The 27,725-nt window shown below is 47.1% G+C and overlaps 1 protein-coding gene and 1 long non-coding RNA gene across 2 annotated transcripts; both read right to left on the bottom strand.

Annotated features, from left to right (window-relative positions):
- Positions 1 to 3,432: 3,432 nt before the first annotated feature.
- Positions 3,433 to 5,331, bottom strand: LOC117975817 (uncharacterized). Its single transcript, XR_004666174.4, has 3 exons — positions 5,202 to 5,331; positions 4,680 to 4,749; positions 3,433 to 4,431 (listed from the first exon to the last, which is right to left on the bottom strand). It is a non-coding gene; the product is annotated as an uncharacterized LOC117975817 (long non-coding RNA).
- A 7,156-nt stretch (positions 5,332 to 12,487) lies between these two features.
- LOC134728923 (uncharacterized) lies at positions 12,488 to 16,431 on the bottom strand. Its single transcript, XM_063596145.1, has 2 exons — positions 16,307 to 16,431; positions 12,488 to 16,207 (listed from the first exon to the last, which is right to left on the bottom strand). The coding sequence occupies exons 1-2, from the start codon at positions 16,429 to 16,431 to the stop codon at positions 15,094 to 15,096; spliced, it is 1,239 nt and encodes a 412-aa protein (XP_063452215.1). The 3' UTR covers positions 12,488 to 15,093.
- Positions 16,432 to 27,725: the final 11,294 nt, after the last annotated feature.

Consider the following 27,725-nt stretch of genomic DNA (forward strand, 5'->3'; position numbering starts at 1 on the left):
AGAATCTACAAACACACACACACACACACACACACACACACACACACACACACACACACAAATCTTTTTTTTTTTTTTGAGACGGAATCTCGCTCTGTTGCCCAGGCTGCAGTGCAGTGGCACAATCTCGGCTCACTGCAACCTCCATCTCCCAGGTTCAAGTAATTCTACTGCCTCAGCCTTCTGAGTAGCTGGCATTATAGATGTGTGCCACCATGCCTGGTTAATTTTTGTATTTTTAGTAGAGATGGGGTTTCACCAAGTTGGCCAGGCTGGTCTCAGAACTCCTGACCTCAAGTGATCTGCCCGCCTAGGCCTCCCAAAGTGCTGGGATTACAGGCGTGAGCCACCACACCCAGCCACAGATATCTTTTGATATCTTAAGAACTATGGACGGAATTAAAGAATTCCAAGACCAATTAAAGAATTTCAAGTGAGACAATTCATTTTCTTATGATCTTGGTCCTGTGTTTGGAGAGGCAAATGTGTGTTTTAGTGAAATGTAAATCCAGGGAGAAAGTGCAGTAGAAGAAACTGCTCACCTGTCCTTGTAGCTATAGCTAACCTTTATGGAGCTCTATCAGCTAGGCAGTATTTACTCATCAGTTCTGGGAGGTGAATGCTGTTATAATCTCCATTTTCCAAATGTGACAACAGAGACACAGAGAAGTTAAGTGACTTGCCCAACATCAAACAGCTAGTTTTACAGGACCATGCTCCTTGCATAAGTTGTTACACATGGTCCCCCTAGCTTTGTGGCTCACGATCCTGTGTGCAGAATGCTATTGTGGAAAGCAGGGAGAAAATCAAGCTGCGGTATACTGGGAGGGAAAGAACAAAGGAAAGCTCTTAAGGCGACAACAAGGACAATGTCTCCAAGGACCGTGCAATTTCTCATCAGTGAGGTACTGGTCAGGCTCCCCAGCCTCAGAGGCCCATCCAGGGTTTCTTCGCTGCCAGAGTCATGCTGTTCAACTGCTCGTAGGGGTGCTTCAGCCCTGGAAAGGAGTCCAGGCGGTAGGGCTGCCAGAGACCTGGCTGGTCTATCCAAAGACAAAGGAGGTTGCCATTCCTCTGTAAGTCCTCTTTCAAATGGCCTTTCTGAGATAGGTCCTGTTTGCTTTAGTGTCTGCCCTCCTCAGTACATCCTCCCTGGCTCCAAAAAGACACATCCCTTGATATTCATCCAGTTCTCCCAATGGCCTTGGATGCTTGTGACTGTGCTTCCCAGGGGAATGGAGTCATTCCTAGTGCTGGGTTTCTGGAAGGATCTTGTCAGAGTGAATGTGGTGTGACGTTTGGATACAGATTGGCTTATTAGCAAAAGCACCTTTTAACACTGATGCTGCCCGTTTTCCCTGGAAAATGAGCCTCTGTTTAATCCAAATAATATATGGAGAATGTTCAGAACTGTGATGTTACTGTCTGTTGTTGGAAATTGAAAAGCAGAGAGGAAATATGCTAATACCTCTCTTTGGAATTTCTTCACCTGCCCTTTCAGTATAGTAACAGTCTGTTAGGTCTCAAACCTTTGCACCGTTTATCATTAGGCCATAAGATAATGAATGCCTCTGGCCCTAAAATGTGCATCATTACAATCATTTGGTTTAAAAATATATGAGTATCTCTAATAAAAGGGATGATTATATCAATTTTTAGAAACTTTAAAAATCCAACGGCAAGTCCTCTTGGTTAAACCCATAATATCAGGTCTCATAGTTTTATGTTTTATTTATTTATTTTTTTGAGACGGAGTCTCGCTCTGTCACCCAGGCTGGAGTGCAGTGGTGTGATCTCGGCTCACTGCCACCTCCGCCTCCTGGGTTCAAGTGATTCTCCTGACTCAGCCTCCTGGTTAGCTGGGATTACAGGTGTGTGCCACCACACCAGGCTAATTTTTTGTAACTTTAGTAGAGACGGAGTTTTGCCATGTTGGCCAGGCTGGCCTTGAATTCCTGACCTCAAGTGATCTGCCTTCCTTGGCCTCCCAAAGTGCTGTGATTACAGGCATGAGCCACTGTGCCTGGCCAGGTTTAGTTTTAAGCCAATGATTTAAAGTATAATTTAGTTGTTCCTCTGAAGATTATTACTTTAAAAAAAGTCACATTTGGAGATAATTGTTCACATTTGCCTGAGGATGTTTCTATTTGAAAATGCATAATAGAATGTAAAATTATGATTTATAATAGCTTTCAGTTTATAATTAAAATCAAAATGGGAACATTCAAGTAAATGAAACAACTAGATATTTCTAAAAGGTATTCTTTATATAAAGATTCAAGGTAACATGTTTTGTTAGCATTCTTTCACATTGATTTAAATTGTTTTTTCTGCTTTTGTGCAGGTGAGGTGGGGAGGAGCAGATGTTTTGCCTCTAGTGAGACAATAATTTACTTCCCTATTATTGTTTGACTTTGCCTTGTTTGTGCCTGTGAATTACTAACAGAGGCTTGCAGCACTTTCTATGGGGCCTGAAATGTACAATAAGGGGCCAGAAGGCCTTGAGAGAGCTGAAAAAGAAATCATCACCCTAGCCTCACCCAGTCACCTGTCTCCAGGCAAAATAATTCCCTGTCCTTCATGATGATTCGGAGAAGACCAGCCCCACTCAGCTGCTGTTGCCAACCAACCATAGTTCTTGTTACCCTGGGCCACAAGTGCCTCATCCACCAGATTGAGAAAGTTAATGCCAGAGGGAAGTGAGAAACTAACTATGGAAGAGTGGACCCATGTTGCAAAAAACAAAGTTCTAGGGAAAGATGTGAACAAAGATGGGTGAGTATGAATGGGGTCTGGCTGGAACATGGCAGAGAAGAAATTCAACTATGCAATGAGATAAAGCAAAGATTCTAATGAAAGACTGATGTGGTCATAAACAAACAAACAAACAAACAAACAAACAAAAAACAGGTGCCCAATGAATACTTCTAACTGAAAAAAAATCTGAAGATGCTGGTCAGAGGATCCTCAGGAGGGAAAAAACCTGACTTTCCTTGTTAAGGGCCTGTGGAGCAAGTAATTGCAGCTTGAACCATGGGGTCTCCTTGGAGCTGCGGGCACCAAGCATCAGATCTGAACACAGAAGCTGGGCCAGTTTGTTAAGTAGGGTGCGGCAGAGACTGTTAGTTGCCTATCCAATATCCAGTCTCCTCTTTTTCCTTAGTCACATAACCCAGATTTTAATCTGGGTGGCAGTGTGCTCAGCTGAAAGACTACACTTGGAAGCCACATTTGCAGCCTGAGGGCCAGTGAGACATAAGCAGAAGTTGTTGGGTAGTCTTCTGTGGACTCCTTAAGAGGGAATAGACTACTCACAGACTCCTTTTTCTCCTTCTCCCTTCCTTCCATGCCTTTCTGGAACAGGAAGATTAACATGATGATTGGCGCTCTAGCTGTCACATTGGACCATGAAGTTATCTGTTTTTTTTTTTAAATTAATTTTTAGTTTTATTTCAGTGGTTTTGGGGGTATAGGTGGTTTTTGATTCCATGGATAGGTTCTTTAGTGGTGATTTCTGAGATTTTAGAGCAGTGTACACTGTACCCAATATGTAGTCTCTTATCCCTCACCCCTCCCAACTTCTCCCCACACTGAGTCCCCAAAGTCCACTCTGTCATTCTTATACCTTTGCATCCTCATAGCTTAGGAAGTGATCTTGAAGATGAAAGCCATATTCTAAGGATGGCAGGACGAAAAGATAAAACTTTGATGACGCTGTATCTCCCATACCAGCCAGACTCCAGCCTTCTTTTATATGAGAGAGAAATAAGCTTCTATGTTGTTGAAAACACTGTTACTTCTTCATTCACCCAGGACATCACAAGCTTAGTGATCTTGGAAAGGCTTTGACAGAGGAGTGAAAAACTGGCGTGTTTTGGTTTGTTTATTTGTTTCAGTTAAATAAACTGTAAGACAAAGGTGATTTAAAATGACAAAATATAGTCTCTGAGCTCAGTCATAAAAAGGAATCAAGGGATTATGTAATTGTATTATGTATTTATTTGGTCTAAACAAAAAAGAGCTTTATTCTCTCATGTAAGTGAGAAGTCCAGAGGTCACGTGGGCTTCAGATAAGGCCTCATGAACAGCTGGACGAGACAATGAAGACCCAGTGTCTTTCTGTCTCTTCTTAGTCTCCATGGTGACGGCTTTATTCTTGGGCTGTCTTGCCAGATGATCACAAGATGGCTGCCAGACACAACCTGAGTTATGGATGTCCTCATTCACGTTTCCTCAGAGAAAGGAAACTTCTTTCCCAGAAGCCCCTGGCAAAGTCACCTTGCATTGGCCTGCATTGGGTGACTATCCCTAAGCCAATCTCTGGAGCTAGGATGATAGGGGTCACTGGTTGGTTTAAACCTCCCAAGGTCTACCCAGAGAATTGCAACGATGTTAATCCCTGCCAACAGCATGGCTAGGAAGTATGGGACCCTGTTAGGAAAGAGAAAAGAAGAAAAATGCCTGTGGGGAGGCCACCCTATGCCCTATATTTTTCCTCGTCATCCTCACCAGGTAGTGTTATTTAAAGGACTTTAATATTTTAAAAGGCAAATTGCTCCCAAAAGGTCTATTGCCCTCAAATTTCATTTTCAGTAGCCTGAAACCCAGTATTAGACTTATTGATTTGGGGTAAGGCGCGGGATTTCCTGAAAAACCTTTGCTTCATTCATTCAACTTACCTCATTCATTAATTCCTCGGTAGACATTTCTTGGGTGCTGGTTATGTGTCATACACTCTGCAGGTCTTGCCTGAGAGGATAAACACATCATAAGCTATTAGGATCGGTGGCACTAGCACATGGGGCACTTGTACTCTTTATGAAGGTCGGGAAGCAAGTAGGAGGGCACGGGAAACAGGACAGGTAAGTTTTGATCGTGAGGAGGGAAGAGGCCTAGGAGTTGGGCATAGGGTGATGCCCAGAGAGACTGCAACTGCATGAGTCCCTCAGTGAGGACCCGGGGTGGGCTCTTAGTTCTTTGAAACTCAGAAAGGGAGACTGCTGTGAGGGCTGCATTTGGGGACTTGAAGCAGTGCCTGTTTTGCCGTCTTATGAGGGCAGGCTTTGTAATTGGGGTTTCCAGTCCCCCAGTTAGGAAGTCTCTGGGGGAAAGATGACTAGAGTCTGTGGTTCTTGATTTGGGCTTGGAGAGGATTTGGGGGTAAGATGCTAGGAAATGAGAGTGAAATCTCTGAAACTTACAGGAAGAATCTTCCCCGGTCCAGCTTGTCCGCTGCTCTCCTGACGCTGGAACAGCTTCTCAGGAGTTTTCCATTTTTCATGGCACAATTCTTTCTCCTGCAAGGATAAGAGAATAAGAGCTTCATAACCCAAATAGTTCACAGCGTGGTATTCGCCTCTATTTAAAATCATCTCCCACTGGGTTCAATTAACAATGTACATGTCAAATTATGTCACACCCATTACTTGCTCTAATTTGGTCAGGCTGGGTCAGGCAGTCCCTGAACTGATGGAGCTGTTAACCTCCCAGCAGAGAGTCACGGTGGCTGTGCCTACACTGCCCTTGGCCTTGGCTGTGTCAGGGCAGAACACTGTACTGGGAAAGTACCAGGCAGTGCTGCAGGAAAGGTCAAGTTCGTGACGACAGTGACCAGTCATCAACCCCTTTACCAGAGCTTTGCCTCTAGAGATGACTATGTGAATTGAATCGTGGCTCTGTCATTTAGCAGCTGTGTGATCTTGGGCACGTGAACTTTTCTGAGCCTCATTTTCCACATCTGTAAAATGAGACTATTATAACACTTCATTTATATTTATACTTTTAATTACATTTATATTTATTTCACTAGGGTTGTAGTGAGGATTAAATGCCATAATGCATGTAAAGTGTTTTGCATAATGCCTGGCACTTAGGATTAACTCAATACCAGCTATTTAGTAGTAGTATTTAATTTTTTAAAAATCTTGTTTGGTCCCTCAAAACTGGGATTCCTTCTGAGATCACATTCAGGAAATATTTCATCAGCCCTCAAGAAACTCGGAGAAGACAGGCAGTCTTTCCTGGAACGGGTAGAGGGGAACCAAAGGATCTGCAATGGTACCTAGACATCAGGATTATTAATATGTGTGCCAAGAGCAACCTGACTTTAAGAACACCTCTGTGTGGGCACAGAAAGCTTCTTTTTCTGCCTTGGGGTTTCACAGGTCAATCAATCTGTGTGGTCAATCTTTGTGCGGTCAATCTGCAGAGCCCCAAGGGAGAAGGTAGAAGGGTGCTGGGCACTCTCTCCATTTTAAATAGAGGTAAACTGGCTGGGCGTGGTGGCTCACGCCTGTAATCCCAGTACTTTGGGAGGCCAAGATGGGCGGATCATGAGGTCAGGAGATCGAGACCATCCTGGCTAATACGGTGAAACCCCGTCTCTATTAAAAATACAAAAAAATTAGGTGGGCGTACTGGTGGGTGCCTGTAGTCCCAGCTACTCAGGAGGCTGAGGCAGGAGAATGGTGTGAACCCGGGAGGTGGAGCTTGCAGTGAGCCGAGATCGCGCCACTGCACTCCAGCCTGGGTGACAGAGCGAGACTCCGTCTCAAAATAAATAAATAAATAAATAGAGGTAAACTGAGGCACAGAGAAGTCTCCACACACATGTACAGTACTTTTCATCCCCTCTCAAAAAACAAGGGAAACTGTACTAATTGTAGAGCTAGAGGCAGAATCTCTTGCCCAGAGAGACTTGAGACTGAGGCCAATATTGGGGAAAATTACCTTGGTTTACTTTACAAGCACAAAGGCTATGCTTCTTACCCTCTCTCCACATCCAAAAATCTCTGGGGTACATCGGCAGCCTCCTTTATGGTACATCCAGGAGATAGATAGTGTGTTGTGGAAAAAGCCCTGGGTTGTAGTCAAGAAACTTGTACTGTAATCCCAGTCCTGCGAAACCAGCGATGTGGCCTTGGAAATGTCACTGAACATAGTACTGTACTTGAGAAACTGAATGGAAGGATTTGGGCTACATCAATGGTTCCCAAACCTGGCTGCTCATGAGAATCTATGTGTGTGCATATGTGCATGTGTGCGTGTGTGTGTGTGTGCTGGGGCAGGGGTAGCTGGAGCCTAGGAATCTGTATGTTGTTTTTTGTTTGTTTTTTGAGACAGAGTCTCACTCTGTCACCCAGGCTGGAGTGCAGTGGCACAATCTTGACTCACTGCAACCTCCGCCTCCTAGGTTCAATTGATTCTCCCACCTCAGCCTCCCAAGTAGCTGGGATTACAGGTGTGAGCCACCACGCCTGGCTGGAATCTGTACTTTGGAAATGTTTAGATGATTATCAAGAGCAGTCACTGTTGGGGACCCTGGAGCAGACGCTTTCTAGAGTGCCTTGCTAGGCTCTAACATTTTCTGACTCCAAAGCCTCTTTTAGCACATTCCACACAATTCAGTCCAAAGGCGATGTCAGCCCTCACAGTCAGCTCCCATGAGCAAATCAGTGTGTGATTCCGCATGTGCCAGGCTGTCTGTGTGCTCGGGCCCTGGGTCCTGTCTGTTTCTTGGTTAATTTGGCATTGAAGCCTGCATCTTGGGCTTACCTGGGGCCAGTGGCGCCTGGACCCTGACTTGCTCCAGAGGGGCCTTCTTGCCATTGTGCTGTGGTCTAGAACACCAGCTGCACCTGCCCTGAGTCCAAGAGCAGATTAGGAATCCTGACCGGCCTCCCCCGCACCCTTGAGGCCAGCGTCCTTCACAGGAGTTTTGAATTCACAGAAATGTGTCTCCAGCTGTCTCAGAGTTATGAAAAGTCTCTATATTAATAAGGAGCTATGGAATGCCAGGGCTAAAGCTGTCTTTAACTCTTCTTTCAAAACATTCAATCCTGACATTCTTTGGCTTAGTAAATGGGGAGGAGGCTTTTGCATTTGTGTGGGGGCGAAGGAAGGAATAAACTGCGGCTCCCAGGGCTGACTTCCGTCCAGGAAACACAGGTCTAGACGTCCTCTGAGTGGCAGAGAGAACAAGAGAGTGGGACTCTGTGGTGGGAGTGACACTGTGGCCCTTCGCCTGCAGGACACTCCAAGCAAGTGGGGTGGGGCTGCATGGGTGAGTGTTGGGGTGCAGTGAGCAGAGGAGGGGGTGCTGTGTGCTCACCCACCATGTGCTCTTGCCCACTGCTGTAGGACCACAATCTAGTGTTGCCAAACACGGTGAAACTTGTGATTCTTGGAAGAAATCAGGAATCTCAATTTTACATGAATTTTCCCAATTTTAAAATGATGACACATTTAATTTTTACAATTCCTTAGGCCGGGCATGGTGGCTCATGCCTGTAATCCCAACACTGGGAGGCTGAGATGAGAGGATTACTTAAAACCAGGAGTTCAAGACCAGCCTGGGCAACATAGCAAAACCCCATCTCTATTTTAAAAAACCCAAATCATTAAAAAAAATTCCTTAGACCAAGCAAATTGCACCTTCAGGCTATAGTCTGGGTAGAGTCCTGGCTGCAGGATTGGTCTGGGTGTGCTCTAATATTCTGCCCCCAAATAGGCAGAACCCCAAAGGAGGTCCTTACATCTTAAGAGCCTAAATCCATCTTACACTTGGTGACATCCTTTGTTGGAGGGAGAAGGAAGGCTCTGGCTCTCTAAAGCCTTAGGAATCTACTTTCTCTGCCACTGTATAACAGCCTACTACAGCGCCGTGGATCAGCAGTCCTCACCTTCCTTCTCCCTCTGTCTGTCCCTTGCTCCCAATAAGCCCTGATGACAGAGAGCTCAGATAGGGCCCTCTCCCTGGCTCTGCTCAGGTGTGTAGCCAGGCTATAAGCTCTCACACTGTCTCCTTTCCCATTCTAGAAACAAATTTAAACCCAAGTAACAGAGAGGTACCCTGTAGCATGAATCACTTTGAGCTATAATTTAGTTTTTAAAGGTAAATAATTTTTTTGAGACATGGTCTCACTCTGTTGCCCAGGCTGGAGTGCAGTGGTGCGATCATGGCTCACCACAGCCTCTACCTCCCAAGCTCAAGGGATCCTCCCACCTCAGCCTCCAGAGCAGGTGGGACTATTGGCATGCGCCACCAACTCCAGTTAATTTTTGTATTTTTTGTAGAGACAGGGTTTTGCTATGTTGCCCAGGATGCTGTTGAACTCCTGGGCTCAAACGATCTACCATCCTCAGCCTCCCAAAGTGTTGAGATTACAGGCATGAGCCACTGTGCCTACCAGGCCAAAGGTAAATAATGTGTGTAGTTTGATACTGTATCAGAAACTATTTGTGACACATGTCATAGCAAATGTGTGGTGACAACGGAATTTCTATATAGGAAACTCTTGGGAGTGGCATTTTGTTTGGGAGCAAGGAATGGTTAAAAGACTTTATGTAAAGCTACATTGTATATTTGTTGTGTATCAAACTCTCTTTTTATTTATATTGCACTTTTTTTTTTGAGACCGAGTCTCACTGTATCACCCAGGCTGGAGTGCAGTGGCCCGATCTCGGCTCACTGCAACCTCTGTCTCCTGGGTTCAAGCAATTCTCCTGCCTCAGCCTCCTGAGTAGCTGGGGCTATAGGCCTGCACCACTACACCTGGCTAATTTTTGTATTTTTAGTAGAGACAGGTTTTCACCACGTTGGCCAGGCTGGTCTCAAACTCCTGAGCTCAGGTGACCTGCCCACCTCAGCCTCCCAAAGTGCTGGGATTATAGGTGTGAACACTGTGCCCAGCCTAAATTGCACTTCTATTTTAAAAACAAAGTTGTGATGGCTAATTTTATGTGTCAACCTGACTGGCCACAGGGTGCCCAGGTGACACCTTGTTTCTGGGTATGTCTGGGAGGATGTCTCCAGATGGAATCAGCGTTTGTACAGGTGGACACAGTAAAGTCACTTGCCTTCCCCAATGTGAGTGGGCGTCATCCAGTCCGTTGGGGGCCTGAATAAAACAAAAGGCAGAGGAAGGAGGAATTTGCCCCTTTTTTCCAGCCTCACTGCTTGACCTGGGACATTTTATGTGGTGAGCCATGATTGCAGCACTGAACTCCAGCCCTCCACTGAGATCTCATCCATCAGCTCCCCTGGTTCCCAGGCTTTCCAACTTGGGTCGTATTATATCACTAACTTTCCTGGGTCTCCAGCTTGCAGATGGCAGATCATAGGACTTCTCCACCTCTATGACCCCATGAGCCAATTCCTCATAATAAATTTCCTTTTATTTACATACACACACACACACACCACACACACACCTCCTACTAGTTCTGTTTCTCCGAAGAACCCTAATACACAAAGAAAACCTCCAGGAGCCACGCCTTGATGCTACCTCTGTGACTGGTCAGGACACATGCAAGGATACGGAGGTATGTAGAGACCACTTTGCTCCAGATGGGGAGGAAAATGGTCGAATGAAGTCCCAGAACAACCCAGGGAAAGTGTAGACCCTACTGCTCAGGCAAAAATTCAATTTTGAGGGTGAGAATTTTCAGCCTGGTTCCTGAAATTGTCCTAGACAAGGAAGATGCATTCTCACCACCACGCTGGGCCATTCTGGATAAAACCAAACCTGCTTCTTGGCAAAGGTCAGTGGTAATGTCAGTAGCGTCTCAGACACCTGCCCATGGATGCCTTCTGCCAGGCAGCCAGATGGCTCATTACGACCCACATGTAGCCCTCTAGGCCCAGTGCCCTGGCTTGGTGGCAGCAGATGGCCTGGGGGACAGGGGCTTGGTCTCATTGCTCAGAGTGTTCTCAGAGACCGTCTTGGGATTAGCAAACTCAGGGGACACCAAGGAAGATTTCCTTAGACCTGGGTGGACCCAACTTAGAGTTTACTTCTAAGTAACTAGTTCTAAACTCTAGAAAAGTAGAATAAAATGAAATATACTTATTACTTGCCAGGAAGTGGTTGAATTCTTGCTGTTACTATAATGCTACTATTTGGTATTATTTCAAGTAAGTAATCAGAGGGTTTCAATATTTAAAAATAAATAATGGCTGGGCGTGGTGGCTCACCCCTGTAATCCTAGCATTTTGGGAGGCTGAGGCGGGCAGATCATGAGGTCAGGAGATCGAGATTATCCTGGCTAACACAGTGAGACCCCGTCTCTACTAAAAATACAAAAAACTAGCTGGGCGTGGTGGCGGGTGCCTGTAATCACAGCTACTCGGGAGGCTGAGGCAGAAGAATCGCTTGAACCCAGGAGGCAGAGGTTGCAGTGAGCTGAGATCACACCACTGCACTCCAGCCTGGGCAACAGAGTGAGACTTCGTCTCAAAAATAAAATAAAATAAAATGAAATAAAACAAAATAAAAATAAATAAATATACAAGAAAACCACTGACCCTTCACTAAATTGGTAGTTGTCATCACACTTAATCACTGCCTTGCCGGCATATCATTCCCTTCTGGAAAACCCGTCATCAGCAGCTGGCAGGAACTCACACCGTTCTTAAATTTATCTGTTAATAGATGGTTTGACTGCAACATTTTTTTTCCTTAACTTTTAAGCAGTAGCAATTCAACACTGAAAAGGAATGTGATTTATTGCTGTTTTCCCCCAGGAACAAAGAAATCTGGCAGGAAACACACAGGTACAGCATGGACCTGCTTTCAGAGTTATGCATAATGATTTTTTAAGTTGGAGTGTGTTTGGATGAGGAGGGACAAGAAAGCTGCTTCTGCAGGGGAGGTGGTCCCCACTGCAGCTTCATCTGTCCCTAGGCCACCTCCCTGCAACCACCCCAGGCAGTCGCGCAGGACGTCATGTCCTGGCTGCTTTCCTCTGAGTCACAGAGCTCGCCACAGCACTTCTTCCTCCGCCTCTTACAGGCCTGGCCAGCCAGGAAGTCACAACCACAGCTAAGAGGTTCTGTGCTGAGCATCTTCCGTAGCCCCCAAGTGAGGCCAGAGGTAGATGGTAATGGGTCTGAGGCTTGGGGCCACTTCACAGGACAATCATCTCTATACTTTTCATTTTGGTTTTAGAACTCTGAGGGATTTCTTCATCTCAAATGCCCTTATTAGTCTGCAGATCTCCTGAAGGCTCATCTGGTTTGCTAGGTCTTAGTCTGCTCAATACAGATGATAAGATAGTGGGTGAAACAAGAGGTTTGGTAACGTAAGTTCCTGATGACATGAGATGTACACAGTATATGTGCAATTTCTCAACACATGTTTGGCCTAAACACTTGCAAATACACCATCCTGAGCTAAGAGAGTGACTTTCTTTGATTTTTTTTTGTTTAAGCAATGACATTAATCCAACAACAATCATTGGAGAATGCCTACTATTTTCCAGGCATTCTCACAAGACCACCAGATTCAATGTGAGAGATCCCCTGCCCTCTAGAGTTTTACAGGTTAATGGAAAGGGGTTTTTACCAAGAAGCGCAAATCCAAATTACTCTTGTTTCTTATGTTAGCAACTTCACCCTCAGGAGTAAGCAGAAGCAGCAGCCAAGGGGCACACAGAGCCACAGGCTAAACACGGTCCACAGCTTCCTGAAATCAAAGGGCTTCAAAGATTTGGAAGACACATTTCTTTTTATTTTTAAAGCAACCACACACCTATTCTGGAATAGTGTACAAAAATCACATAGGCCATCCCGACTCCTAACTGAATCCCCTCTTCCACCGTCAGAGGACAAGGGCACTTTTTGGCATGATGGAGAGAAGCGAGGGGGCAGGGGTGGCCAGAGAGACGGCTGGAGTGGAGGCAGGGGCACCAGCGTGGGGTGAAGGCAGAGGCACCGCGGGAATGTAAATTGCAGGACGCATCCTGAGGCAGTCAGGGTTCGGGGCATTCTTGTGGGTGGTCACTTGGGCCCTAGATTAAAGGCAGAAACACAGAAATGCCTTGGGGGACGTTGTAAACTTCAACAGCTCTATCTGTTGTTTCAGAAATGAGGGAGAAACATTCACCAGAAGCTTCAGACTGGGAGGAGACAGAGTCTTTGAAGCAACCCAGGGGCTTCTTAGCTGCAGCTGTGTCTGCTTTGAAGTTCAGTCCACTCTCCCCAGGAAGCCAAGAGGCTCTCAAGTGCTTGCAGCAGAGAAGTTTCATAGAACAGAAAGAGCAGACAGAGGCACGCTGCGCCCTCCAGCACGGCTGCCTGGCAGGAAGCTTTGCTGAGTAACTTTGGTTTTAGTTGGAAACCTTCTGTCATGTTCCTGTCGGGGCAGGGTGGGGAGTGTGGGCTGCACTGTGGCGGGTGGGTTAGATTTCCTCCTTCCATGCAGTGGACAGGGATGTGGGATGGGGGCACGAAGCCATGGACAAGTGGATAACTGACCTTGAGAAGATGTAGAGGTCACCACAGAGGGTTTCCAACTCACGAAAGCATTTCTGCTATGGGAAGGACAAGGGACGCTGGCCTATGGAACAGGCCACCGGAGATTCCAGAGCAGAGCCCTGCCCAGGCCTCCAGACTTGTGGCTTTAATTATCCAGTTAGTCATAGGTTTACTGTCATCCAAGTTTAAGAAGCTTGACTGTGACCCATGTGCAAAAAAAGGTTGTTCAGGCTTTTTTTTTTTTTTTTTTTAAAGCCACTCTGGGCTGTTCAGCAGGCTGAGACAGGATCCTCAGAGCCCACCAGCCCTGGAGAAGTGGGGACTGCCTACCTGCACTTTTCTTTCTTAGGCACTTTTATCTTGAACACAGAGCCTCAGGCATTGGCCAGTCCGGTTAGTCTGGAAAAACTTGAGAGCCAACAGTTTATTTCTGCTCTGAGGGCAGTTTCACTAGCACAGAGCACATGGCGAGCAGAGCCCAGATTACAAGGCTGGGCGGGGCGGGGCGGGGGCGGGGGTGCAGGTGAGGTGCTTCGGCTCTGACGGGCGCTGGGCTGCTCACCCGGTTTTACATGGGAAGTGGTAGGGCCCTGTCTCCCCTGGCCCCTGCCCATGCCCCGGGAGAAATGGATATGTTTGAGTGGTACCTTCCTGCATGGGCAGAGGCAGGTGATTGTATCGCCAGCCCTGGAGCTCAGCGTGCACAGCTTGGGCTTCCATTTGGAGGAACCTGATCCTTGGACTTGAACACTCTGCTCTTTGTGTTTTGCACAACGGGAGAGTCCTGCTCCTCGCTTAGCTCAGCACAGCGAGTCCCCTGGCTTCAGCTTCCCTCCTGAGCACCTGACGGTTGTTGGTTTACTGTGACTCACTGCCATTATATCTGCCTGGGCTTATGTTTCCAGCATCTCACCAGAGCTGTTGTGACCCATCTCCTGGGCAAAGCCTTCCACGCAGAAGCTGCCGGGCCAGCAGGAGAGGAGACCCAATCCATCCATCAGCATTTGAATAATTCCATCCACACATACTTCTCTTCCAAACACCCGGGCTATTTTCCTTTCCCTGAGCCATGCAAGCCCAAGGAGCCAGCAGGGTTGCGTGCTCTCAGGAGTAGGACACGTCACATCAACTTCAGTGCTCCAGGAGCCCTGCCACAATGGTTTCTTTGTGAGATCATCTTTGCAGCGGTTTCCTGAAGCTCTGGCCTCCTTCCTGGTATCTTCACACATTCTAGGTGTTTCAATTCAGTAAAAACATAAGGGCCTTTTGACTGCTCACTCCTGCACTTCACACTGGGAAGGACACAGAAGTCCCCAGAGTGCCCTGGACGACAAAATGTAGTTCAGAGGTATCTAAGGTGGGTTCCACCCAAAAGGGTCCCACAAAGAAAGAATTCCAGGGCTAATTAAATTTGGGGATCTGCATAGTCCATCTCTCTCTTGGTGATTCAAAACATATATTTATATATATTAAAGGTTCTGAGAAGACCTGTAAGTAAATCCTGTTCCACTTTTTAACCCACCATCTCCCAAACCCAGCATGATACTGATATCAACATGCTACTCTTTTCATATAACACCTACTTATATCTGAAGGAACTAATTGATGTCTTTTGAGATATATTTTAGGAAATGATCTAACAGTGGTTTTTAACCTAAGGAAACACCTCACTAGAGAGTGCTTGGGCACAGGAGGTGGCATTTTGGGTTGTCACAAAGATGGGGAGGTGCTATTTGCATTTCATACATAGGGGTTGTGGGGGCAGGGGCAGCTAGTGCTGTTACAGTGATGATGCAATGCGGCCCCGTCCCAAGCGGGGTGGGGGGCACTGTCCTGCCCTAAATGCCCACAACTCTCCCCACGCCGCTCTCCCACCCCATTGAGAAGCAGTGGTTGGACCTACGCTCAGCATTGTGCTGCCAGGCCCTCTCTGCGGGTTCAAACGCCTCTTGATGTCCTCTTGGTCTCTGCCTCCTTGCTTCCTCTAGTTGGGATGCCTGCATGCTGGAGAGAGTTGGGTCTTCTGTGGCTTTTGTGGCTCTGGTCCCAGTAGGAGATGACAGACACAACCAGAGGGCAGGATTCCCTCGTTCCACGGTTCCATCTACTCTGGAGGCGAAAAAGGGGTGTGTGAAGTGGTCCCTGGGAATAAAGAGAAAGCTGCTCACCTTTCTAAAAAACTTTTCACCTCTCAGGGAAAGGGGACCTGAGAGAAGCCTAAGAGAAAACTCCTGATGCTTAGCCAACTCCTTGAGAAGAAAAGTGAGAATGGAGGCTGAAGCCCCTTCCATCCTTCCTGGTAACGCAGCGGAGACGCCAACACCCACGATCTGCAACTCAAAGTCAAGGGATTCCGTGTCCCTGCTTGTGGCAACATAGAAAACGCCCATGGCAACGGGCAAGTGCGGCCTGAAACGGCAGAGTGTGTGTTTCACAAAACAGGGGTGGCTCACGGCTGCAGCCGCCCGGGGAGGTCCTGGCCTTGCCTTCGAGGGGCTGGTCCTCGGGGGTGGATGCAGCTTTGCGGGGCTGGCTCCACGTCGCGCCGCGGCGGTTTGGGCTGGGGAGCAGCCCTGCAGGGAGGCGCCGCCGGGTGGGCCGCGGTGATAGCTGCAGGGCGGGGCCCCCGGGGGCGCGGGGACGCCCAGCGGCTGGATATCAGCTGCCACGCCCGCGTGGGCGGAGAAAAGAGCAATTTGACTTTGGACTGAGAGGTGAGATGCGGGGAGGAAATCCACCACCGGCCTCCGGAGACTCCTGTCCTGCGCGCAGCGGAGGCAGCGCAGCCCGTGAACACCCCCGAGCCCGGTGCGGGCCGAGCAGTTCTCCGCACCTCCGGTAAAGGTGCAGGACCGGGTGATGGTCTCTGCAGCAGTCAGAAGGCTCCTCTCCCAGCCCAGGAACGTCTGCAGTAAATTGCTTCCATGTGCGGGCTTCCCGCTTCCTCTTCCTCTCTCAGGGTTAATGTGGGAAAAGGGAAGTGGCTTTTTTTAAATTTTATTTTGAAAATTAGCTTTAGGGCAAAGTCCTGCCAAGTGTGTAGTTCAATACCCCATTTTATAGGTGAGGACACTGAGCTCCAGAGAGATCAGATTCCAGGTCACACTGCTGGTGCGCCGCCAAACCAGGTGGAGAACCCTGGTGCCTCCGCTCCTTGGGCATTTTGACTCCGGCATTCATGATTGTTTTCCCTTCTTTAATACCCACTACAGCAAAAATTTTGTTGCTGTTTCTCTCTGTTAAGAATTATTAAAACTTGGAGGAGGGGAAGCAAAAAGTTCTTTCAATATTAAATTAAAGCACTGTCTAACGAGCCCATCAGAGAGTCATTTGGCTATCTAGGGGAAGGTAGCTTTGACTTATTTTTTACTATAAAATAGAGTCCAAACGTTCTTAACTCTGAAATTAGTTAGGCCAGGAGCCCCGGCTCATGCCTGTAACCCTAGTACTTTGGAGGCCAAGATGGAAGGATTGCTTGAGGCCAGGAGTTCAAGACTAGTGTGAGCAACATAGCAAGATTCCCATTATCGATTTAAAAAAATAAAATAACATGAGATAGTACTGTGTAGAAACTATTAAAATGTAAGTGCTGTCTGGGTACGGGAGCTCACGCCTATAATCCCAGCACTTTGAGAGGCTGAGGTGGGCTTGAGCTCAAGAGTTTGAGACCAGCCTGTGCAACATGGCGGCAAAACCCCCTCTCTACAAAAAATACAAAAATTAGCTGGGCATGGTGGTGTGTGCCTGTAGTCCCAGCTACTCTGGAGGCTGAGGTGGGAGGATGGCTTGAGCCTAGGAGGTGGAGGTTGCAGTAAACCAAGATCATGCTACTGCACTCCAGCCTGGGGGACAGAGCCAGATACTGTCTCAAAAAAAAAAAAAAAAAAGGTAAGTGTTTTTCTGTTCTACAGAGATGCAAATGATTCCTATCTGGTCAGATAAATTACCCCAAAGGTTATAGTTTTGCTGCCCTGTAGCACATTAGCCAGTTTAGTATCTAACTTTGTGATCTTACGTCAGCATTCCTTTTCGTTCTCAGAGTACACAAAATCTTTATTCTCGTAATATCTTTGAACCAGTGTTGCCACCTTGCAAAGTCCCTTATGAATGAGTTACCTACCTCACTGATACATACTCACCATATCTTGTCAAGGCTTCATATTCCTTTCCCTGTATAGTCCCCACAAATATACACTATCAGCTTTCAGTGCACACCAAGCGCCCATTATTGATTCTTTGTCCCAAGTGGCTCCTCTGGAGCATGTGCATGACATCAGGGGGACACAGGGCTTTTAATTGTCAAAAGTGTACAAACTCAGCACGTTATTCCAAATAATCTCTGCCCCTGCTCCCTCACATTTTGATCATGCTGTATCTGTGATCTGGGGCTGGGGACTCTGGCCCTCAAGATGCCTCCAATGCTCTCGGCCCCTGCTAAGAGCCTCTGCCCACACACGGGGTCATGCGCATAACCCTAGAACTCTGGGCACGGCTAGATGAACTGTGGCATGCACCTGATCCAGGCAGCAGCCCACTTCCCGGTTGGTCAGCCAGTGAAGGAAGGCTCAGCCCCACCAGGCCAGTGAGATTCTCTGTCTTGGCAAATTGCTTAGAGTAAAGACTTGATAGTAAAGGAGAAAGAGATAAAGCAGGCACCTGAGGCCCCGAAGCAGCAGACACTTAAATAAGCAGCAGGAAGAAGGTCCTGGCAGAGACAGAACACCTGAGTTTTCCACGTGGCGCACGGAGCTTGGAGGCACAGAGGGATGGGCCCCGCTACTGAGTAGCAAGAAGATGAAATGTCTGTGTCGTAGAACTGTGTGTGATCTTGAAAGACCTCTCGGTTCGTGAATGGCATCTTGGGTTCTGTCAGGCTCCACACAGGTTCTACTGCTCCTCTTCCTCCAACAGGCTGAGCTGTGTGACTTTTCCAGGGTTGCCATCCGACCTGTTATTTGGTCTGTGGCCCTTAGTTTCTTATCCACATATGGCTGTAAAAGAAACTCCACAATCCTGGAGGGAACTCAGTGGGTCCCTTCTTCCAATCCAAAAACCTCGACTCACTGTTTTACTTTTTCTAATAACTTAATAAGTTAAATAATAATAAAAGAATTGTTACCGTTATTCAGCCAACTCTTTCTGGGCTCATCAACGATTTTCTAGGAAAGAATGTTTCCTTGGTTAGACCTGCACTTCCTCTCTGTCTCTCTCCATTCATGTTTGAGCATTCATTCATTCTCCCCACAAGCACATCATGGATTCTAAAATGAAGAAGGCAATATTCGTACTTTGAAGATGCTCACATCTTGCATGTGCAGTGTTACAAGAGTGGGGTTGGTGCAGGAGTGAAATGGGAGGCCGTGTCCCGAGATGGGGTCACCAGAACCTGGAGTGACAAGAAGGGGGTGGGGAGAGGAGCTTTTCCTCCTGGCTTTCCCACAAACACTGACTTTCATGCCTCTGGCCTGGAACCACATGTAACCAAAGCCATATGTTCAACTTGCGTTAATTAAATGGTGGCCTCAGCAACATTTCCGGTGCTGCTTCTGTTGCTTTGGCATTACGATGTCTTCAATATTTGTTACTGTGTGTCGTTTGTCATGTTTAACCCAGTGGCTCAGATTCTATTTGTTTGTAAAACTTAAATGTTGAGAGACTTCTGTTCTTGATTTTTTTAAAAAATAAAAATTATTTTTGGTTTATTCCATGAGAACATATCTTCTATAGGTTGAACCTCCAAGGGTCTTCCTTCTTGATTTTTCTGGGAGATGACTGTAATTTTTTTTTTTTTTTTTTTTTTTTGAGACGGAGTTTCGTTCTTGTTGCCCAGGCTGCTGGAGTGCAATGGTGCGATCTCAGCTCACCGCAACCTCCGCCTCCCGGGTTCCAGGGATTCTCCTGCCTCAGCCTCCCAAGTAGCCGGGACTACAAATGCATGCCACCACGCCCAGCTAATTTTTGTATTTTTAGTAGAGATGGGGTTTCACCATGTTGGTCAAGCTGGTCTTGAACTCCTGACCTCAGGTGATCCACCTGCCTCAGCCTCCCAAAGTGCTGAGATTACAGGCGTAAGCCACCGTGCCTGGTGTAATCTTAACTGCTTTTAGGAAATGGTGTAAGAAAAGGCTGTGCCATAAACTCAAATCTACTAATCCCCAGTTCTCAGCCCCAAACCGAAGAAAGATTACATTTCCAGTCCAGTTTCTAATCCCAAGTATCCATGCACCCAGGATGGTGGGAAAAGGGAAAAGGCGGTACCTTAAATGAGGGAAGGACATCTCAGTCTTGGCCAGTTCTTACTCTTCCCAGGGGCCACCCTCAAGCCCCACCCTGAGCAGGTAAGTGAGGCAGGCAGGCAGCCTGGGAGCATGTGTGGGAGGGAATCCAACGGTGTTCTCCAGGCTGCAAGCTGGGCAGACACAATGGTGCTGCAGCCCTGGCCTGTGTTTTTCTTTCCCACAAAGACCAACACCGGTGCTGCTGACATCATGACAGGTTTAATCATTTTTATTTTGCGGTGAGGGTGGTGTCATGGTGATGAAGAGTCCTGTGAGCTTGTGCAGGTCCCCTCAACTGCAGGCTGTCCAGGCTTCCTCCTCTACAGTAAGGACAAGGAGAATGGCTGCTTCCTAAGGTGATGGCGAGGTAGGACGAGGAGTGTAAACGGCCCACCCTGCTCCCAGTGGTAACTATGGGTATGATTTCCTTTGGGGAGAAGACAGAGATTGCCCTTCTGATCCTCCCAGCTGTAAATTTGGGCTGGGGCAACTTTTAGATACAAACAGGGCACTCCTGGCTACAGGGCCTCAATGTTTTCCTTGAGGTGGAGTATCTAGGCAGTTCCCTGAGGTTTCTGATGCCTGGGCAGGGTGGGGTGGGGTGTGGCTGGTTCTGACAGCTGTTCCCCACCCAGCTTTGTGCCCTGGGGAGGGAGATCTACCTGCACATCCCGCTGCACTGGATCTGCAGGGAGCTGGGGCTGCCCTTGGACACCTCAGGCACAGGCCCTCATCCTCTGCCTAACTGCTTTTTACACCCATCCCTTGTGTCCAGGGAGATTTTGCCACGATTTCAAAAAAGAAATGATTATTCAGAAGGCATTCTTCTATATATTTCCTTCTTTTTTTTTTTTTTTTTTTGAGATGGAGTTTCGCTCTGTCACCAGGCTGGAGTGCAGTGGCATGATCGGCTCACTGCAACCTCCGCCTCACGGGTTCAAGCGATTCTCCTGCCTCAGCCTCCCGAGTAGCTGGGACTACAGATGCATGCCACCACGCCCAGCTAATATTTTAATTTTTAGTAGAGATGGGGTTTCACCATGTTGGCCAGGATGGTCTTAATCTCGTGACCTCGTGATCTGCCCGCCTCGGCCTCCCAAAGTGCTGGGATTACAGGCATGAGCCACCATGCCTGGCCACATTTCTGTATATCTTGCAAGCGGACACACTGTCTGTCTTTTATTTGATCATCTTTCCAAGGATGCTGGTATAGCATGTATGCTTGGAAAATAGAGATGCTGTTTCTCCAGAGAAAGGGGGAGCTTGCTTGCATTCTTCTATGTAGTTCTAAGGCCCCTGCTCCACTGTACAGCAAGTGGCCACACCCTTAGCATCTTCCTTGCCTAACCCAGACCCTTACAGCACTCAGCTTGGAAAAGACCCTTGCAGCGCTCAGCTGGGTGCCATGATTATGCCTGTAATCCCAGCACTTAGGGAGGCCAAGGTGGGTGGATCGCTTGAGCCTAGGAGTTTGAGACCAGCCTGGGCACCATGGCAAAACACCATCTCTAAAAAAAAAACACACACACACAAAAATTAGCCAGGCATGGGGATGCACCTGTAGTCCCAGCTACTGGGGAGGTTGCTGCGGTGGGAGGATTGCCTGAACCCAGGGAGGTTGAGGCTGCAGTGGGCTGTGATTGTGCCACTGCACTCTATCTTGGGTGACAGAGTGAGACCCTGTCTCAAACGAAAACAAAATTTCAAAAAAAAAAAAAAAGAATGCATTCTTGCTCTTACAGGCTCCATCCTCACCTCCCTCTTCTGGTTTCTCTTCCTGTGTCTCTGCTGTGTGTGTCTCTTTAATAAAGAACACTGAAATTAGTGAGCCAGGTTTGCCTCCTGGGCAGGAATTATGAAATCCAGGTGGCCTTGGTTGTAATAGGGGGGAAAAAAAAACCTTTGTTTTGTCTGCTTAGTGTTGTCCTGGCTTTTCTTTGCATATTCTGTCCCCTTACCCCCAAACTCACTGTGCTGTTCTGGTGAGGCTGACCCCACCCAGATTCAGGACTGACCCAGGCCTGGCCAATCAACAAGGCCTTCAGGGACTGGTACGTGTCAGTTAAATGAGTCAGTCCCAGGACGCTTTGTATATATATGTATGTAATATTTGTAACTATTGGGAAAGTGTCTAGCTTTCCACAGGAACTTCTAACCTGTTCCAGTGTGACCCTAAGGATGCCAGTAGCCATCTTGCCACTCTCGGGAGAGGAAGAGCCACAGAGACAAGGCAACTCTGAGAGCTGAGTCCTGATGACCGGTCGAAGCACCCGAATTCAGCAGTATGTGAAGCCCCTGAACTTCCAGTTATATGTGCTGATGAATTATCTTTTTTGCTGAAGTCCATTTGAATTGGAGTTTATATCATTTGCAATTTAAAGAGAACTGATCACCAGCTGGCTCAAGTCTGAAGTATAAACTGGTTTCTAGCAATCAAAAGCAATGTGTGACCAGTACAGTGGCTCCAGCCTGTAATCCCAGCACTTTGAGAGGCTGAGGAGGGAGGATCACTTGAGGCCAGGAGTTTGAGACCAGCCTGGGCAACATAGCTGGACCCCTATCTCTAAAAATACGTAAATTAAAAATAAATTTTTTTTTTGAGACGGAGTTTCACCTTTGTCACCCAAGCTGGAGTGCAATAGCACGTTCTCGGCTTACTGCAAATCTCCGCCTCTCAAGTTCAAGCAATTCTCCTGCCTCAGCCTCCGGAGTAGCTGGGATTACAGGCATGCACCACCACGCCCGGCTAATTTTTTTGTATTTTTAGTAGAGACAGGGTTTCACTACGTTGGCCAGGCTGTTCTCGAACTCCTGACCTCAGGTGATCCACCTGCCTCAGCCTCCCAAAGTGCTGGGATTACAAGCATGAGCCGCCACACCCAGCCTGAAAATAAAATTTTTAAATAAAATAAAATTTTTAAAAAGCAAAGTATTTCTGCCAGGCATGGTAGCTCATGCCTGTAATCCCAGCACTTTGGGAGGCTGAGGCGGGCGAATCATGAGGTCAGGAGATCGAGACCATCCTGGCTAACACGGTGAAACCCCATCTCTACTAAAAATACAAAAAATTAGCCAGGTGTAGTGGCGGCCGCCTATAGTCCCAGCTACTCGGGAGGCTGAGGCAGGAGAATGGCTGGAACCCGGGAGGTGGAGCTTGCAGTAAGCCGAGATCATGCCACTGCACTCCAGTGTGGGCGACAGAGCGAGACTCCGTCTCAAAAAAAAAAAGTAAAAAAGAAAAGAAAAAAGAAAAAACACTGCCTTCCACTTTTTCCCTCTTTATTAAAACCATTCCCCCTCCTTCATCATAGCTAGGTGGTCTGTCTCCACTGTGCTTTTAGCAACACGGCCTTGAAAAAGAGACTCTGAGAGACTCACTCCAGTCATGCAGAATTTTGGGACAATAGTGAGGTTTTCTCCCCAGGGATCCCTTCCATGTTTGAATTTCCCCACTCCAAGAGTTGTTCAGCAGAGGCCATGGGGACTGGCATCTGGATCCCGACCCACACTTACTCCAAGTTTTCCACTTTCGGAAGTCTCCCAATCTTCAGGCTGAAGTTGACTTCAGTGGGGCAGGCAACTGCATGCCCTACCTAGGTGCCAGTGAGAATTGGATTCAGCTTTTAAAGACCCCACTTTCTGCCTCCAAATGGTGTAAACAAAGATAGAAGTGTATTTCCTTGTCAGGTGAATGAAGTCTGGACTTAGTCTTCCTGAGGTTGTCATGAACCAGGATCTCTTTATCCTGCTTTCTCCCCATCCTCGGCATTTGGCATAAAGTTTCCATGACTCCTTTCCCTCCCCTCTTCTCTCCCCACACTGCACATGCCATCTCACTTACTTCATTGGCTGGAACACGGAGACTCCACCAGCGAGGGAGGCTGGAAAAGGCATTCTTCATTCTGAGTGCCAGTTTCATGTCGGGGGCCCATCACTAAGGAAGAAGAGCAGAATGGATATTTGGGGGATACTAGGAGTTCTCTGACCTCTCATGCCACTCCGTGATGTGCCGCAGCAAAAATCCTCACTGGAATAGCTCCAGTGCTGGTGATGCCAATGAAGGCCACTGTGGAAAAGAATAATTAATTCCAGACACATCAGTAAAGACACCCTCCTGTTATAAATGCTGAGAGAATGGCTTGGGACCACCTGGGGTCGTTCTCCATCCTGACCATTTAGAGATCACTACCCTCAGGGAGTAAGGTCTCAAATCCCATCTCAATGCCTCATAGACAGCTGGACTTACAAGGATTTAGGCCCGCAGAAACATTTTAGGAAACTTCCGGGGAATCAGAGATCAGGCAAGAGAGCTGCGTCCCTACGTGACCCCATCTCAGCTGAGATGAGACAATAGCGGCTTTCTTCGTGAAAAACTAAAGTGGGAAATGTTTCTTGATATGTTTCACTACCAGTCGATATAGAGGGTCCGTTTATGAATAAGAGAATTGTGGAATTCCACACAAGGTTGTTGGGTCTCAGAGCTCCTTCTGCAGCTCAGGAGCACTGTAACTGGATTCTCCAAAGCAAAAACACTGCTTTTGCAGGTCATTAACAACCATGTGACAAAACTAATTTTAGGGAAGGAACCCAACCTCAACACCTCAACATTCACTAGTTAACACTTGCAGAGTGCTTAAAGTGCTGGTTGGAGCATGGTAGGGGCTCAGCAAATATTAGTGAAACAAGTGCCTGGACATTCTGGGTAAGAGAAGCCATTATTATTAGATATTTATGATGCATTTACTATGTATAAGGGATATAAGCACTCTGAAGGATCACAGAGATAAGACATTGTCCTTGCCCTCAAGGAGTTTACAATCTAACAAAGAAAATAAGAGGCTGGGCACAGTGGCTCACGCCTGTAATCCCAGCACTTTGGGAGGCTGAGATGGGCGGATCACAAGGTCAGGAGATTGAGACCATCCTGGCTAACATGGTGAAACCCCGTCTCTAATAAAAATACAAACAATTAGCTGGGTGTGTGGCAGGCGCCTATAGTCCCAGCTGCTCGGGAGGCTAAGGCAGGAGAATGGCGTGAACCCGGGAGGCGGCGCTTGCAGTGAGCCGAGATCATGCCACTGCACTCCAGCCTGGGCGACAGAGCGAGACTCCGTCTAAAAAAAAAAAAATAAAAAACCAAAGCAAAAAATAATCAAGGTAAGAATCTGGGTTCCTGCCTCCCACAATTTATAATTGTAAATGTGTTTTTTTTTTTTTTTTTTTAGCAAGTTTATTAAGAAAGTAAAGGCATAAAGAATGGCTACTCCATAGGCAGAGCGCCTATAATTGTGTCTTTGAAGAGGCTGGTTTTAATTTTTATTTTCTTTTATTTGTTTAGTTTTAGAGATGGGGGTCTTGCTATGTTGCTCAGGCTGGTCTCAAACTCCTAGCCTCAACCAGTCCTCCTGCCCTCCCTTCTAAAGTGCTGGGATTACAGGCATGAGCCACTGTACTCGGCTAAGGCTGGTTTTAAAATCCTCTCATTTCTCCTAGAAGATGGTGAGGATGTGATGTGGGTCACGTGGGCCAGGCTCGGGGGGTCATGGGCAGCACACTGTCCTTGGAAACAGCAGCAGTGGTGCCTCCTGTTTGTTCCTGTCACCTCTTGCTTCCTAGCTGAGCCTCTGCCTCAGTGTCCCCTCTCCAAGATGAGACAACTGCATGTGTGTCCTGCAGCTCCCTCCCTCCCTTGCACTCCTAGCTGCTAGAAGCAGTCATATCTGTGAATCACATAGAGCTCCCTGACATCTGGTCTTACATCAAATCTTTCTTGGCAATATAAGAGTGAAACATCCGGTTTTTCAAACTGGCTGTTTTGTTTTGAATTCATCTTCAGATGAGCTTTTCTCAGGAGAAATGAGGAGTGGGGGACAGAGAGCAGAATAAAATGCCCACAGGAGAGTAAAACAAGATGCCAGAAGACCAGGAGGAAGACCACAGATTTCCAGAGCCTGATCCTCTGCCACCAGACCCTGAGGGCAGCTCTTTGATTTCTGGGCACTCGTGTCCTCCATTCCATGCCTTCGGCAGCCACCACCCCAACCCCGGGGTCGTGCACCTCCACAGTGTACAGCAAGTTTACTACCTAGCAAAGTATGGCCCAGATCAATGGGGGCTTCAAAACCATCCACACTTACGTTTCATTCATTCATTTGCTAATTTATTCATTCTATATTCATTTAACACTCATTGAGCACCAGTAGGTGTCATCTAGAAGTCTTGTCTCCATTTGCTATCAGCAAGGGTATCACCTTTTCTATACAATGAGTCTCATTTCCCAAGAGTGGTTTTGGATTTGAAAGCAGATGTTACTCAGAACCTTTTCTGAGGGCAGTGTCTCAGCTCCCCAGGGAGGCCTCCAGTTCTCCAAAGGAGCCTTATACATCTTTGGCCCAGGTTAGCATCCATCTCCCTGCACATCCTCACAGATATTAAAAAGGATCAAAGCATCTTTGGACAGTCCCGGGTTGTCTCCAAGGAAATCAGAGGCACCTGGATGTAACTAACAAAGACTCTTTGTGTCAGTGGGGCTGAGTCACCTGACAGGTCTGAAATGTAACTTCCTCCTCTGGGGCCAGGAGAATGGAATCCGAAAGGCTAGAAGGATAGATCAAAATGAAGATAAAATTTTAAAGGAATGAAAGTAGAGTTTTGTACTTAGTGATTAAAAGAAGAAAAGAAATGACGAAGGAAAAAGGAATCCCATTTGACGGTGTTGTATGTGAAACTGACTTAGAGATTTTGGTTGACTGCAAACTCAAGGTGGACTAAGGCCTGATGTGGCAGCTGGAAACCTGAATGGACTTTGATTGTGTCACAGAGTCAGGAGTGTCTAGTGAGGAGACAGTAGCCCCCTGGGTTTGTCACAGGTCAGGCCATTTGTAAAATATTAGGCTTAGTTGTGGGTCCATGTTTTAAGATACATTTTAACAAACTGGAAGGACCCCCAGAGAAAGGTGGTATAAGTGTGGGAACCACACCGCACAAGAAGCCACTCACGTTCACCTATAAAAATGATTTATGGACATGACAACCTTCTTAAAATAGCTGATTGTCAAGATGTACAAGGGAGCCTGGAGAACTGAAGGCTGAGAAGGACTTCATTCTCAGATTGTGGGAGAGACCTTCTGACATGGATTTCTACAACCTCTGGCCACTTCATCTCACAATTTGATCTGCATCTTCCTCTTTCCCTTCATGTCCTCCTGTCTTAGAGGAAGAATCATTCCTCCTCCTTCCAGAGGCTGACCTCATCCTCTCCCATCTCCTGCAGAACATGCCCTGCTAATTACCATCCCCTCCAGAATCCTTTATTTTTCTTTCTTTCCATAAGCCCACAAATATGAGGGAGATGATTAGTTAGGTACTTATTACATGCCAGGTGCATAGTAATTAATCTGCCTTATCTTGATTAATCCTCAAACCAATCCAATGAAGTAGGTGACATCCTCTCCATTTACAGATGAAGAAACAGAGGTTAGCTGGGTGCGGTGGCTCATGCCTGTAATCCCAGCACTTTGAGAGGCCAAGGTGGGCAGATCACTTGAGGCCAGGAGTTTAAGACCAGTCTGGCCAACATGGTGAAACCCCCTCTCTACAAAAAATACAAAAATCAGCCAGGTGTGGTGGTGCACACCTGTGACTCCAGCTACTCAGTAGGCTGAGGCATGAGAATTTTTTGAACCTGGGAGGTGGAGGCTGCAGTGAACCGAGACCCACCACTGTATTCCAGCCTAGGCAACACAGCAAGACTCTGAAAAAAAGAGAAAGAAAGAAAGAAAGGAAGGAAGGGGAAAGGAAAGGAAAGGAAGACAGAAAGGGAGGAAAAAAGGAAGGAGAAAGAGAAGAAGGAAAGAAAGAAAGAAGAAAGAGGAAGGAAGGGAAAGAAAAAGGAAGACAAAGGGAGGAAGGGAGGGAGAAAGGAAGGAGAAAGAAAGAAGAAGGAAAGAAGAAAGAAAGAAAAGAAAGAAAAAGAAAGAAAGGAAGAAAAAAGAAAGGAAGAAAGAAAAGAGAAGGAAGCTGCAAGGAGTTCAGTGACATTTCCAAGCTCACCCAAGTGAGCTTGGCCAAGTTTGAATCTTGAAGAGTGCTTAAAGTTCTGGATGGACTCAATTCCAGGTCCATCTGCCATTAAAAACCCCAAGCTCACTTGCTTCCAGGCTTTAAACGTGCTCCTCCATTCCCAGCCAAGT

This window comes from Pan paniscus, chromosome 15 (assembly GCF_029289425.2).
Source record: "Pan paniscus chromosome 15, NHGRI_mPanPan1-v2.0_pri, whole genome shotgun sequence".
Lineage (NCBI taxonomy): Eukaryota > Metazoa > Chordata > Mammalia > Primates > Hominidae > Pan > Pan paniscus.